Here is a 15,828-nt window from a genome sequence, read left to right on the forward strand (position 1 = left end):
GCTGTCGGAAAAGGACTGTAGACCTCTAGAGGCCAGTGTGCCTTTGGACTGAGTGACTTGGCCTGACACACACACTCACTTTGCTTCTATCTCTCTCCAATGGGACTGCTTGACCCAAGCTGTTCACGCTAAAAATAGTTCTGCAGTCTGTCTGATGCACACACAAACATGTGCTGAAACACACTTGCTCTCCTCCTCTTTTTTTAAATTTTCCTGAGCATCAGCACAGCTACAACAAGCGTCAGATGAGCCGTATCTACCCCAAAGGGGGCCGGGTGGACTCCAGTAATTACATGCCTCAGATCTTCTGGAACGCAGGCTGCCAGATGGTCTCGCTCAACTTCCAGACCCCAGGTACCACAGCACGCAACATGGGACCTGTGACCTCACACACACCCATACAAGTATTCCAAATACAGTACATGAATATATATATGACAAACACACGTGTACACAAATGCAGGCACTCAGTCAACCCTCTGACCTAAGTAACTGCAGCACGCACTAAACTTCTGACCTCACATATTCACACATCAAAGCTTCTTATGCATGTGTTGTTGGCTGAACATGGAGCCACATCAGCTACCCTCACTACCTAACCAACATTCACATGCACACAAATATTCATACAGGAAATTGAAATTATGCATTACAGTGTACTGGGACCATTAGGCTGTCACAAATGACAAAAATAAAGATAATTATTCATCCTCAATAATTTAAAAAAGTATTTTCCAAGTTACTTTAAATACCATAGATTTAGCTGGGAATATTTATTGGGTTTAAAAATAAGTAATTTGAATGAAAACTGTACACGTCGAGGTCTGTGGTCTGGTTTGATTTGGTTAAGCTACTGTAAATCTTTAAAGAAAAGGGCTGATTTGAGTCTGTGCTTGCAGAGATGTTGCAACTGTCATATGCAAATAAGGCGTGCAGGGTTTTGACAGCGGGCCAATCATTTTCCTGAAATAACATGGCAGCGTGTGTATGCTATACGTTCCGCCTTTAGAGATTTAACACAATTTATTTTTTTAGTCTCTGTAATTGGTTATGTCATTTGGCCATATCTGGCTATGCATGCATGAACCCGAACACATATTTACTCTTCTTACCCACCTTCTCTCTCTCTCTCTCTCTCTCTCTCTCTCTCTCTCTCTCTCTCTCTCTCTCTCTCTCTCTCTCTCTCTCTCTCTCTCTCTCTCTCTCTCTCTCTCTCTCTCTCTCTCTCTCTCTCTCTCTCTCTCTCTCTCTCTCTCTCTCTCTCTCTCTCTCTCTCTCTCTTTCACACACACACACACACACACACACACACACACACACACACACACAGACACAGACATAACATCTTCACAAACTGTGGCTGCCGCATACACTTCTATACAGTGAGTGATGCCTGTTGGAGAACAGCTGCTGCCCTATGACCAGAGGCTAAGGGGTTGGACCATATGGCCTGCTGGAATGAGGCATGTGCAAGGCTGGAGGGGGGTTCATGCAAGAGGTGGAGCTTCTGCAATGGAGAGATAGATGTTTAGAGGGGAGGAGAAAGAGAGATGTCAGGGGAAAATGTATAAAGCCTTGGTCTTTTTCAGCCAAGAATAAACTCCACAGAAACAAATGCAACTGAACTAAAGTGTCAATTTAAGTGTTAGATTGTATGTTTGTTTGAGTAATGCAAGAACTTTATCTGTGTCTCAGTCGCTAAACACCTCTCATCCTCTCTCTCTGTCTCTCTCTCTCTCTCTCTCACAGACCTGGCCATGCAGTTGAACCAGGGAAAGTATGAATACAACGGCTCCTGCGGGTGAGAACAGCTCTTAACTTCTCTCCTTAGCTCATTCCCATCCCTCCTCCCCCCCCCCCCCCTCTCCAAAGCTCATCAATTAAAGCTTGTCACATCTCATTAGTGGTTGCCAGCGGCGACCATCGCTACTGTCTGCCCCGAGAACCAATGAGTGCTTTAGAGAAAGCGAGCTCCTCTTCACTCGCCTCTGAGGCTTTCTGCAGTCATCTATCTCTTCCTCTCTCCATCGTTGTCTCAGTCCCTCGGCTCTAATACGGTCCCTGAGGGCAAAGATTTTACTGCTAATGCTGGAAATCTCGTATGTGGGGAGATCAGGGCTTTTGCAGATACCCATCATTACTAATGTCTCTCTGATGGGCCCTCTGTTAAAACACACACACACACACACACACACACACACACACACACACACACACACACACACACACACACACACACACACACACACACACACACACACACACACACACACACACACACACACACACACACACACACACACACACACACACACGCACACACACACACACACAGTATCCTCTTATGCTGGACCTCCTTATTCCCAATAGATCAGTGGGGAGCTCAAGTGAAACTAAATACATATATATAGAACCATATTATTACAATTTTATTTTACATGACATCAGCATTCCCTTATTTGATTCAAAACGTAAATTGATTTTGCTGTGTGTGCATTTCCTACATATTAATCATCTATCTGTGTTTGTGTGTGTCAGGTACCTGCTAAAGCCCGACTTCATGCGGCGGTCCGACAGGATGTTTGACCCTTTTTCAGAGACACCGGTGGATGGTGTCATTGCTGCAACCTGCAGTGTGCAGGTCAGGCCATCTGAAACTTTTAATTCAACAAGAAAACAATGAAAAGTTACAGCATTTGAGAATAAAAACTTGAATTAATTAGGGTAGATAAAATATATTGACATATTTATACAAGGGCGTCCTCCAGGCTGAATTACCTCAAAGCATGGCGGTTATCTTGTCTTCCTTATCTTCCTTTTTATGTGCTGTCAACAGCTTTTGTCTTATTAAACATCTTTACCTAACTTCAATTTTGGTTGCTTGAGTAATGCAGATGGTGCCTGATTGTATCTCATTCCTGCTGCATCAGGAATATGGTCCACTGGGAATAATTACTTATTAAATATTATTTTTGTAAAATCTAAACCTCAAAATGATCCATACTGATGTCCTTCCTTCACTTCAGGTGTTCTCTGGACAGTTCCTGTCAGACAAGAAAATCGGCACGTATGTTGAAGTCGACATGTACGGCCTCCCAACAGACACCATCAGGAAGGAGTTTCGCACACGTATGGTGATGAACAACGGACTGAACCCTGCTTACAATGAGGAACCCTTCGTCTTCAGAAAGGTAGCGAGAAGGGCAGGAGTGGGGTTGTTAGGTGGGTGAGGGAGGGAGCAGAGGAGGTGGAGATAACGGATACAGTGAGTTATAACAAATATGCTGGATGCACTGGAGTGCTGACTGCATTGTGATGAAAGCGACAGGAATCAGAGGAAGAGGAGGAGGAAGAAACAGATGGAGGACAGCTAGTGACAGTGAAAGTTACTCACTCTGTCCTGTCATCAGGAAACCAGAGAGAAAGATGGAATAGAAAAGAAAAGGGGAAAATGAGAAGTGTAAGGTGGTGGCAGTAGAAAGAGTTAGAGATAGTTAGAGTTATAGAGGAAGAAGAGGAAATGGGGATAGTAATGCAAAAGTAGAACAGGGTGGTAGACGGAAAAAGACTGATGTAGTGATTTGGGATATTCCTGAAAAATAAAGAGGGTGACTCTGGTCATTTGCAAATGTAGAGAGTGGGACAGAAAGAAAAATAACAAGGGATATAGTTTGCCTGTGTTTTGGTTTAAAGAAAGGAACAAAGGGAGAAAGAACAAAGGATGACAAGAAGAAAGGAGCATTCACTGAATCATAAAGCCAGAGATGAAGGAAAAGAAAGAAAAGGCGAAAAAGAAAGCGATGGGAGATATAGAGGGATAAAGTGAGAGGGAAACGTGTGTGTGTGTGTGTGTAATAGTGCTGCTCTCAGCAGAATGAGGAGTCTCTCAGCCATGACTGTGACTCCAGCTCTCTAACACACACCATCAATCACAGCCTGCCGCAGTGCTGCTCTGCTCACACACACACACAAACTCAAATCAAAGAGGGGCATCATAAGCAAAGCTGCTGGCAACACTCGTTTCTCACATCTACACACACTCAGATACACAAAGACACAAATACCCTCACATACCATACCTTTTGCATGCATATACAGCGCTGTCAAGATGACTCAGAACGAACAATACATGCCACCAGCACTCACACACAGGGCTAAGTTTGCGTAAGCATACACACAAGCAGGTGCTTCCACCCATTCATCTCTAGTGAGTATTCTGTGGCCTTATCTCTTACCTTCCCCTTCGTCCATGTATTAATCATCCTCCTCTATCCGTCCACTTATCTCCACTCACAAGGCCAGTTAAGACTCTCGCTCCCTCTCTCTCTTTTTTTCAAGGTGGTGCACACAAGCTTATCCACAAACACAAGTTACACACACACACACACACACACGATATACTGCACTCCCAGGATACGTACTAGCTGTAGAGATGGCCTTGTCAGTAGTCAGATATGCTATATGTTGCTCTGTTATCATCTCTTACCTGTATCACACTGTGACCGTCCCCAGATAGTGTACCCTCCAGTTTCATCCTTGACCTTCTCCCTTAATGATGCTGCTTTTGCTTTTGCTTAAATGAGACTGCTTTACTGCAATGCTGTGAAATAGTTTTCACACCAGAATGACTTAAATAGACATCCCACAGTTCCATGGGGCTGATGACTGCTTCCTAACTGCAAGTGACTCTTATTTTCTGTTACACTTTCTGTCCTCACATCCCTTTGCCTCCCCTGTTCCTCAAACCATTTTTTTGGGGTCTTTATTCTGGTTCTTTCTCCCTCACACCCTCCTTTTCCCTTCATCCCTCCCTCCTAGGTGATCTTACCGGATCTGGCAGTACTGCGCATCGCAGTCTACGACGACAACAACAAGCTGATTGGCCAACGCATCCTGCCTCTGGACGGCCTGCAGGCTGGCTATCGTCACATCTCTCTTAGGAACGAGGGCAACAAGCCCCTCTCGTTGCCCACCATCTTCTGCCAAATCATCCTCAAGACCTACGTACCCGACGGTTTTGGAGGTGAGGGGAACACAAACACGCACACACACGCGCAGGCACAATTGTTTCATGTTCGTCAATGTGTAATTGCTGAAGTACAGGTTTGCTCCATACTGACATATGTTTTACTGCACTCGGTTCTTTCATGGCTGGTAATAAAGTGGCATCTGTAGCCTTTAGGGAGAGGAGAGCAGGACAACTATTTCTCCAGCTCACTTACACCCTGCCTTGGGTTGCTTTGAACATTCAGAGTAATGGCATGGAGCAAATGATGACAGTGAATCTGCAGGAAATGGGCAGTTTAAAACAGGCAGAAGCATACAAATGAGAATGACAATTGGAGTTGTCATTACATAAAGCCAAGGGGCCTGTGCTGAGGAAGCATTACTGTAACCATTAGAGCCTTCTTCTATAAGATCCACTGCCAGAATTACTAACAGACACCCAGACACACTAGCTCAAAATAAAATTCGCTCCTAAAGAAACACTGTTCTTTTAACAAGCAAGATCCTACCAAGAATTGACTTTATTTGGTTACTGTGGTCAAAGAAACATTGTTCTCACCACTCAGACGTGATTCTTAAAAGTGAATTTCCTTAGATTTCCTTATTGTCTTGTAATTTATTTTTTATTTAGGAAAGCTTGAAATAAAAGTAGTTACGAATCTGTCATAGGTGATATTTGTATATTTTTCTCTCTCTACATTTGACAAAGCAGCAGTCTTCATGCTCTTAAAGAAAAGTTTAATAGAAGTACAAAGTTTATACAAAATAACACACTTTATTTTAGTCTTATTTAGCTCTACACAATAAACCTGCATGTCAATTAACCTTTTTTTCTTTATCAGAATCTGCACTTATAAATCTTTGTGTGTTTTGCAGCTATTGTGGATGCTCTATCAGACCCAAAGAAGTTCTTGACCATAGCAGAGAAGAGAGCTGACCAGATGAAGGCACTCGGGATTGACACGGTACGCATAGCGACAGAAACACACACACACACACACACACACACACACGTGAAACTTAGGTCTGAGTTAATAGAACCCCACTGTTTAGCATGTTTTCTCACTCTGTGGGAAAAAAAGACTTCAGTAACACTACTCTGTCCTCACATAAAACTGCAGTCCTACAACAGAAACAGCATCCCTTCCCACTTAAATCCATTCTTTGGGTTTTGTAGAATGACATAGCAGATGTTCCCAGTGGAAGCTCAAAGAACGACAAGAAGGGAAAGGGTAAAGGGGACACTGTGAAGGCCAATGTAACACCACAGTCCAGCTCAGACATGGGCCAGACCTCCAACTCTGCCCAAAATAACACAGCAGAAACCAAGAAGGGTAAATACTAACCTAAATATATACACATATTAAACAAATACATGGGCATACTACGTTCCTACATAGACACAGACTTCATTTTGTTTTTTCTCTGCTATTTCAGATAATACACTTGTGCCTAATGTCAGCATTGATGAATTAAAACAAATGAAGGTTGGTATCCTAACTCCTGACTCTGAACTCATTATAACAATGTTCCTGCAGCACAGTTTGCAGGTAATGCAAAGTAATAATGTAGTAAGTGTTCAAAAGTTGAAAAGGTACTTGTATTTAAATACCATGAAAGTATGCTCTTATTAGGTCTTTATCATCTTTTTTTTTTTTAAAAAGGTACCAAGTAAGATATGAGGCAAGAATAATAAGCAAGATGTGTAGTGATTTCATACCAAGTTTTGTTATTGAATAAATGATCATGTTGGTATAATCCCATGAAAGGGCATTACTGCTTTGTTAAGTAATTTATATTATTGCATAATTCTGTATAATGTACTCACTGTAGCTAATGTAAATAAGTAGTAATTACTAAGCAACAAATGCTTCACTATTTCTTAATACCTACTTGTACAACTAATTACAATGTAAATATCTTATATCTTTATAAAAGTACAACATAATCATCTTACGGTACCAACAAACAACTCATTATTACCTCATACAAGTAAATACTGTACTATACACATCCTACCAGAAAGCCTGTTCTCAACATAACCTGAACAAAATAATTACATATGCTTCTCTCCCACTGCAGACATACCTTAAATTGATTAAAAAGCAACAGAAGGAGCTCAACACTTTAAAGAAGAAACACTCAAAGGTGGGTAATTGTTTAAGTGCAGAACTGTCTGTCAGTAATGCAAAGAGGCTTCAGCCTATTCTGGACAGTCATTGATGCTCAGAGGGACAGAAACAGAACAAGGTGCCGGTTTCACCTTTCATCTTTCACTGACCACTGCTTCATCAACCCACACACACACACACACACATCCTGTCCATGACAAACACACATGGATGCAGCCACGCAAGTATTGTTTTGTAAGAAATTAGACTTGCTAAAGTTGCCTTTCCTTTGACCAGAGCTCACCATAGAGACCGTGGTGGATGCTGGCTCATTCATAGTGCCTGATTAATTATTACACCATTAAACCCTATTGCATAAGACATGAATAATAGTACCATTCAGACCCATCTGTTGACTGAATAAGGCTCACTGCTGGCTCATTACGCAGTGTAAGACAACAGAAACACATGAATGTTTTTGTTTTTTTAAATGATCACATTTTATTGCAGCTGCCTGTTGTGATTTCATATTCTGTTGTATCTTAGAGGCTGATACATATTAATATGTATTGTGAAACTATAGTAAGTGATACAAAATTGTTGGGTTTTTTTTCTCCAACAGGATCAAAATGTAATGCAGAAAGCCCATTGCACCCAGGTGGACAAGATGGTGTCTCTGCACGAAAAGGAGAAGACAAACCTGGAGAAACTACTAGAGAAAGCCATTAAGAAAAGAGGGTAAATAAAAGAGAGAGATTTAAAAAATTACATTATGTTGAAATCATTGAGGGGAAAAAATTATGAGAGTACAATGTATCAACGTCATAGCACTGCATGCCAGCCCAATGCTGAATAGAGCTGAACAGTATGACCTATGTTTATTACAATAACATGGTAAAATATCTTTGTTTGGGCTACATTATATAACTACATTGTATTAATTATTCATTTTTGTCCATGCAAGATGAAAATCCTAACTCTAAGGACTACGTCAAACAGATGCTGTTGAAAACAGTACTTGTGATCAATAAGACATCTCTAAAAAAAAACTTAGACATTCCTTAGACCCTTTTCTTATAAGTCTGATGTGTTTTTTCTCTATAAATGTTAGAGATTAAATCAGTGAATCAATTTAACTGAAATGTTCAATAATTACAAATCCTGTTAATACAATTTTATTTGTTTTCAGACAATATGCAAGAAGAGTTTGACCAATTCACTTGAAAACCAGAATATTTGACTAATTAAACCATAATGAAAGTTTCATATAAAGAACAAACTGCAACAAAAATCAGCTCACCCTTCATTAAGGAGACTCAATTCTTTTATTTTTTTGTACTGTTCTAAACTAATTTATTTTGGTTTCTGACCAAAGAATGTGCTGCCAGTATTCATCAGGCTTCTTTTCATGTTTTTTGGCAAAGTTTAATCTTACAGTTTTGTGCCATTATGTGAACAATTATTTTCTTTTTGGACGTTGTCCATTTAGGGTTGACTCAATGCAGTCCTTTGCATGGTCAGAACAGAACAGTCCCTGAAACACCAATTTCCACAGATATTCCTTGTGCCAAGTGTTTGCCCAACTGTTTTCCAATGCAAGGTTGCATAAATTGTCCTTGCCGTCATTTTTGAGGATGGCCACTGCACCTGCTATTATTGGTAGTATCGGTCTTCTTGCCCCTCCTAACCACTGCTGCAACTGGGTTTTGGCAGGTACCATCACCCATTTTTATAAAGTCTCACAATCTGGTGTTTTATTTCTTCAAGTTGTAGTGTTAAGGCAGGTCTTAATTGGGAATCACAGGTGTTTCAGTGGTCACCTTTGTAATCACTTTTGTTGCATAAAGTGGTCTTTTGAGGTCTGTATTTTCAATGTTGTCTATCTAACCTGTTTATTTTTAATTACAAAGAAGTTCAAAATGCCCTACAATTCACTGTAAAAAATATTACAATCATCGTGAGGTGATACAATTTTGAGTAATTTACTATTTTAGCATTATAGCACAGGGGTATACTCAGTTTTGTTATGAATGTGTATAATTTATATGTATTTGGTTTCCTTACAGGGAAAACAACTGCCAAGAACTAAAGAAGGAGACAGAAGATAAGATCCAAACACTAGACACTGATCACAAATCCAAGGTAAGGCTCCTCTGACTGCTCACCTAAAACCAGCATCCTCTCTGCAAAGCCCAAGTTTAGTTTTGATGTTGACAATCTCCTCAGCTGTGGATAATAGATGGAGGTGTGTGTGTGTGTGTAGGTAAAGGACATCACAGCACAGCACACTAAAGAGTGGTCGGAGCTGATCAGTAGTCACAGCAGTGAGGAGCAGGAGATGAAGGACAGCCACGTCACACAGCAGTGTGAGCACCTCAAGAAACTCCTGACCTCTGTCCAGGAGCAGCAGACCTTGCAGCTCAAACTCATCCATGAACGGTGAGAAGCTCAAAGACACACACACACACCCACACACACGTATATTATACATGTATACACACCTATTTACTGTAAGTGACCAAAGAGGCAATAACCCTGAGATTTCGGTGATAAACTGGAGCTCTAATCAGCGTACTATTGCTTGCAGTAAAAAGCATTACTCTTGCTGTAAATGTTGATTGTGTTCATTTTATGCTGTATTCCCCAATTTAGGCAGAGCAAAGAGATGCGTGCCAATCAGGCCAAGATGTCCATGGAAAACAGCAAAGCCATCAGCCAGGACAAGTCCATCAAAAACAAGGCAGAGAGAGAGAGGTGGGTCTATTATCATATAATCACTCAATTATATGTGGCTCCGGCTGTTGAATGTTGAGAACTGTTATGTGATGACTGTTGTATGGCACACGTAATGACATGATCCTGCTTTATTTCTGTTCTTTAGGAGAGTGCGAGAGTTAAACAGTAGCAACACTAAGAAGTTCCTGGATGAGAGGAAGAGGGTAGGTTGTTTAAAAAAATAATAATTTTCTCCATTTTTAGTACTGTAGTGCAGTAAGATACAAAATGTTTATGTTGCATAATTTACACATGTTGCATAACAGTGTGTGACAGCTTGACAACTGTGTTAGGTTAATGTTTTTTGGTCATCCTCTTATTTCACCCCCCCCAAAAAAGTAGTTTGATCTCACATCAAGAGAAAGCTGAAACACTACTTTCAGTGATCTTTGTTGACTTTGAATCATGGCTTTAGATTCAGTGTTTAAGTGTTAAAATGTACTACTTGCTTATGATAAACAGTAAAAGAGTGGTCATAACATGTTATCTTTGTCCCTGTTGTGTCTGCAGCTGGCCATGAAGCATCAGAAGGAGATGGAGCAGCTAGAGAAAAACCAGAGAGAACAGTTGGACAAACTGGATAAGTTCAATGAGCAGGTACAACACAGCAGAAAAGAAGATGAACTTTACAGTCAGGTTTTCATAAATCAGTTTGATACCATCGCTGCCAATATATTGCTAATTTTAGAGGAAAACAAATGACCAACCAGAATTGACTCGCTTGTCCTGTTCTCAATTTCATGGCATTAATTGGACACACGTCCTGCATTTTAACCAAAACACAGCAGAAAATCAGTTAGTTTACTGTTTAAGCCTTCATACTCCTCTGGTGTGAATGACACTTGAGACTGGGAACTAGTGCCTTTTTGACTGACTCCTTTCTCAGATAATTGCGGCAGTTGTTGAATCATTTGTGGTTCTTACTGTAATTAGTTATGCAGGAAGTGTCCCACAAAGCTGGCAACACAGTTGTTTTAAAACTCCAAAAACAAGCAGCAATGCTGGTTACAAAGAATAAACATCAAGTCCATATTTAAGTCTCAACTCTCATGTAAAGTTTTCTTCATACAGTAACATCACTTTGTTGTTCCTCAGTATTACACTTGATTGGACTTTATCTCAACTGTACACGTATACTTCAAATACTTAAAGCTCAACGTACGGTTCATTTTGTAAATGAAGGTCTCACATCTACATCTTTGTGTTTTATTTTCTTCATCTGTCACATCTGTACATGTGTCTTACATGTATGCACATATTCATTTGTTTTTAATATGATTTGCTTCTTCCGGCACAGCTTTTGAAATCACACCATGCAAACAAACAGGTTCAAGGTAGGCATCTCCATCTCACTCAGCTCTACCACTGACACCGCCTCATGTTTCCTTCCATGTCGGTTTCTTTTTCCTCTCTGACAAGTTACATTTTTCTTCCTCACCTCAGTTTTGTGCTGAGCCTGTTTAAATCTGTAGTTTTCTGCCATTTAAATGACTCCTATAATGAGCAGTGCTGAAGTCAATCACCGCTGAGTGAAGCAGGGAAACAGAACACAACAGGCCTGTCTTTGAGGAGATTGCAAGATTTAAAAAAAAAAAAAAAGAAAAAAAAAAAGAAAAAAGTGATTCATTTTCCATGCTATTGTGAAATCCCATTCCCACATTTTCAGTCTGCAGCTCTCTGGGTGTCAGCACAGTGCCAACTAGCAGCTTGAGTCATTTATCACTGTGACTCACCAGCTATTACTAAGCAAAAACAGCCAGCTCTCAACCTGCCCCACCGTGCTTTCACTCTAGCTCATAATCATTTGCTTTCACAGTATGTGACAGTGTCCCAGTGCAGACATTTTGTGGCAACGACAACATGTCACTCTTATTAAAGTATGTGGTTTATACTACCTGCAAAAGTATGAAAGGATATGCACCCAATAGAAGGGATTATTGCTGAGGTAGAACCGATTTGTCTCTTCCTGATAAAGGGATGAGCAACATTCAGAACTTTAGACTGAAGCTCAAACTAGGATGATAAGAGTGTTGAGTTATTGCAAACTGTTTTATGCAAATGGGAAAGAGGTGGATCCTCTACAAAGTGTATTTAGTGTAATTTCTGTGTCTGTGTGATTTTCTTAAACGGATTTCTGTCTCTCAAAAAGGCCAAGGACATGCAGCAGATGGTGAAGTTGGAGGAGGAGATGGACCGCAGACCTGCCACGGTGGTGTGAGCGACTGAGACCGAGACACAAACACACAGACACACACACACACACACACACACACATATATGCAGGTGCAAAACACTCCACCACGGATAGCCCTCTACAACCCAGAGACGTAAATCCTGCTGACAACTCTGTCTCACTAATATTCACTCCGTGTTCTCCCACAAATGCACCATAGCTCTCCTCACCTCTTAGTTTCTGCTCATTTTTACTGTCCTCTCCACTCTTAGCCCACATACCAACTTTATATCACTGAGCCATTGGTGCTTATCACTGTTTCACAGGGGTTTTAACCACTTATCGAGAGAGGAAGCGTTACCTCGGAGACAAAGCAACAGAGTCAGACACATCCCCTCCTCCACTGTATTTACATCTAAATTTTCTATCACTTTCACTGTTCTCTGCATCCTACGGGCACAACGCAAGCTGCAGCTATTGGTGGTCACATACACACAGACACGCACACACACAGGTCAGATAAAGTGGATATCCGTTCCTTTTTTTGACTTGTTTTTTTTGTTTGTTTGTTTTTTAAAAATCGGTACCCGATAAACCGCAACAACTCCAGAAACAGTGTGGAAGAGGGGAGAAGAATATGTATAAGATTAAATGTTTCAGCACAAGTGAATAAACTTTTGTGAATACACTGTACGCGCCACACCAGTCCTGTCCTGGGCACTTTGTATGTGATAGGCCATCATAACAATGTGGAAAATGTAGCAGTGCACTACTGTAGGTTTTCTGTATTTCACAGTAAGAATGTATTTAAAAAATTTAAAAAATCACTGTATGAAGGAGTGGCAACCCCCCCTGCCCCCGCCCCAAGTCACCTTATCCTGCAATGCAAGTTGTTTGACTTCACAATGATGTATTCTTGATTTGTTTGTTGTTCAGCAATGTTACAACTGACTATAAAAAGGCTTTTTATCTTGCTGAGTCAGAAGACTATAAAAGGGATCACGAGGGATGGATGTTCAGCTTTGATCGTCATGGCCAATTTCTCAAATTGTCTTTTAAAAGAAACAAGAGGAACACACACACACACAGGAGATGATGTAATTGCTGTGCTTCACTTGAAATAGTCACAATTTTAACTGCTAAACTCTTTCAATGCAACAAACATCTGATTCTTTCAGAGTATCAAACTGTACAAAATACAAAAAAGTATTGTAATGATCTATAATAGTAACCAAAATGGTTACTATTAAATGTGATAACGGGGTAATTGCATTGCTACAAACTGAATAATATTTGTAGTTGCAAAACCTAATTGAAAATATGCTGATATAATAAACTGGACATCTACTAGTAGGTGAAAAGTTAAACAGGATTAAAATAGTTTTTGCATCAAAGGGTTTTGCACTTAAAATTAAGTGAAAACTGAGCCAAAGCTGGTGACAAAATGAATCCATTCTTGGCAGCACAGTAATTCTGCTGTAGTACATTCTTTTAATTGACCGGCTCTTCTCAGTCAGACAAGAACTTTGGCCGACAGTATTCAAAGCGATCTCGTCAGTTTCCCGCTCATTAAGGCGGTGTTGAAGTCAAAGTGCTCCGTTAATAGCTTCCTGACTGCACCGTAGCAACTTCAGCTTGTAATCCTCGTCGTTTCCCTGCTCGGCTTTGATCGGGGCAGATCACACACAGTAATTATAATAGATTCGTGACGAGGCCTCTGACATGGCTGCCATACAACATCCACACCGGTGGTTTCAGACGAGGCCTGTGTCTCATCCCCAGTGATGCTCTAACTGGTTGTGGGACTACAGATGGTTTGCAGAAGCAAGCTGGTGACACTGCTGGACTAAAAGCCACTGCAAAGAGGGAAATGTGACGTGGAGGTACTATTATGAAGTAATCCTGTGGGTACTGTAGTCTTTGTGCACATGAAGTATGATCATGCCAGATATTCACGTTGCATGGTATAACACTAACGAAGTTCAACCAAAATGACAAAAAATCACCATGACGATGACATGAAAACACACTAAAACGTGGGGATTAAAGCACCTCTAGGTTATTTTGGCCTTTTTAAAAAGATTTATTCTGTTTTATTCTGCTGTAATTCACACAAAGGGTAGACGGGATGTACTTGTATATACTGGAATGTATGTAGTTTAATTTACTTTTTTGTTAAACGGTTCTGTCATACAAGTGCTCGGGGATAGAGTGGGTCTGTTGGATGTTGGGGAAAGACATTTATCAACTACTGAGTTTTTCCTCATTTGCTCTTTTGTTTTTGTTTTTTTCAGTCTGCCCTTACTGCACCACACAACACAGTATAAAGCTCTCACCACATATCTAGTGCAGAGATAAATGAGTAAAAGTGCTTTTAAATTTTATTCCATCGCTTTCAAATGTGCCACTCAATGTCTGTTAGGACGTTTAAATTATTTTATGAATGATAAATGCCAAATTAAGGGGTTATTTATATGGAGATATATATAAATAAATGAATATATATATTATATATATTAGATATGTGTAGTTTAAGATTATTATGTTTGTTAGAGGCTTTTTTGCACTAGTTGAATGTTTCTGTTGTGTGATTACATGTAACCTTCAGCTCTCTAGTTTGTCAAAAAGCAGATTATTTTTGCAGAGCAACGTCACCGATTTGATTTCCTCAGTTTCTACTGTATCTCCTCTTTGTTTTCTATTTTAACTGTAGCTTGTCAACAAACCATTCTGTGCGTGTTTTTGTATTTATATTGTATTGTTGAACTTATAGCAATGAAAATACTGTTGTTATCCAGCTCCTTTAATACTGTTTTATAGTATGTGTCTCAATAAATCCAGGTGTAAAATGGGACATAACCATGTGGCTCATTTTGTGTTTCTTCAAAGGGCAAATAGGGGGCATTGGGGGTCATTTTGTTAATTGGAAGAATGTAATATTGTTTTACTTCAATTCTTTGTTTGGGAGGAAACTGTGAGATGAACATAAATGAATTTGAAAAATTTGAGTGGTGTTGTTTAATGGCAGGGATATTTCAATAAAGTGCTTGAATGTTTTTTTTATACATCATCAGCATCACAAATCATATTTCTATGACACAGTAAAATATTATTCTGATGCCAATAACAGAGTTGTCCGTCCCCTCACTTCTAAGATGTGATAATTATGTGTTGAAAATGTCTGAAGTGGGACACCGCCCACGCACTTATTTCCCAAACAATGACCACTGCTGTCTAATCACATTCAACAAGTGCAGCATGAATTCATCTCCCAGATCCACTCTTGAACATGCGGCTCCAGCGCGGATGCTCTGTATTGTCATTATAAGCAAAGTATTTCCATTAGAAAGGCGAACAAAGCATGGTGATTTTATTTGCGTTGCCCGGCAACTCCATGGCTTTCTCGTGACTATATAACAGAGCTGATGGCGCTGTTTGTTTATTCAGCACTGATTTGGGGGTGAGGTTACCAACCCTGCTCCAAATTAGAGAAAAATGACCCTTCTTCCGTAGTTTTTGACCTATATCAGAACGATGCTCAAAGCTCCGGGAAAACCCGATGGGCATTCAGGCACTAAAATCCTCCTGGAGGCAATGTCTAATGATAAAGTCCACTTGGCGAGGTTCGTTCTGGACGCGCTGGACGGAGAAATCGTGGACTCCATGACGGAGAACGCACAGACCCCACTCATCTCTTCTATCCTGCTTCCTGACGGCCAGACTCGGTGCAAGTTTGTGGAGCTTCTGCTACAGAGAGGGGCC

At 40.4% G+C, this 15,828-nt stretch overlaps 1 protein-coding gene across 1 annotated transcript in view; it reads left to right on the forward strand.

Moving 5' to 3' along the window:
• The window catches only part of LOC133997515 (1-phosphatidylinositol 4,5-bisphosphate phosphodiesterase beta-4-like), a 67,480-nt gene extending 54,548 nt beyond the window's left edge, over window positions 1–12,932 (forward strand). The window contains exons 24-40 of the mRNA XM_062437125.1: window positions 230–354; window positions 1,750–1,801; window positions 2,539–2,641; window positions 3,027–3,191; window positions 4,819–5,023; window positions 5,884–5,972; window positions 6,185–6,341; window positions 6,445–6,494; window positions 7,090–7,155; window positions 7,741–7,856; window positions 9,185–9,260; window positions 9,382–9,557; window positions 9,771–9,872; window positions 10,000–10,057; window positions 10,404–10,490; window positions 11,191–11,227; window positions 12,043–12,932. Coding sequence (XP_062293109.1) covers window positions 230–354; window positions 1,750–1,801; window positions 2,539–2,641; window positions 3,027–3,191; window positions 4,819–5,023; window positions 5,884–5,972; window positions 6,185–6,341; window positions 6,445–6,494; window positions 7,090–7,155; window positions 7,741–7,856; window positions 9,185–9,260; window positions 9,382–9,557; window positions 9,771–9,872; window positions 10,000–10,057; window positions 10,404–10,490; window positions 11,191–11,227; window positions 12,043–12,119 — 1,741 coding nt within the window. The 3' untranslated portion in view covers window positions 12,120–12,932. The remainder of the gene's footprint in view (window positions 1–229; window positions 355–1,749; window positions 1,802–2,538; window positions 2,642–3,026; window positions 3,192–4,818; window positions 5,024–5,883; window positions 5,973–6,184; window positions 6,342–6,444; window positions 6,495–7,089; window positions 7,156–7,740; window positions 7,857–9,184; window positions 9,261–9,381; window positions 9,558–9,770; window positions 9,873–9,999; window positions 10,058–10,403; window positions 10,491–11,190; window positions 11,228–12,042) is intronic.
• Window positions 12,933–15,828: the final 2,896 nt, after the last annotated feature.

This window comes from Scomber scombrus, chromosome 17 (assembly GCF_963691925.1).
Source record: "Scomber scombrus chromosome 17, fScoSco1.1, whole genome shotgun sequence".
NCBI lineage: Eukaryota > Metazoa > Chordata > Actinopteri > Scombriformes > Scombridae > Scomber > Scomber scombrus.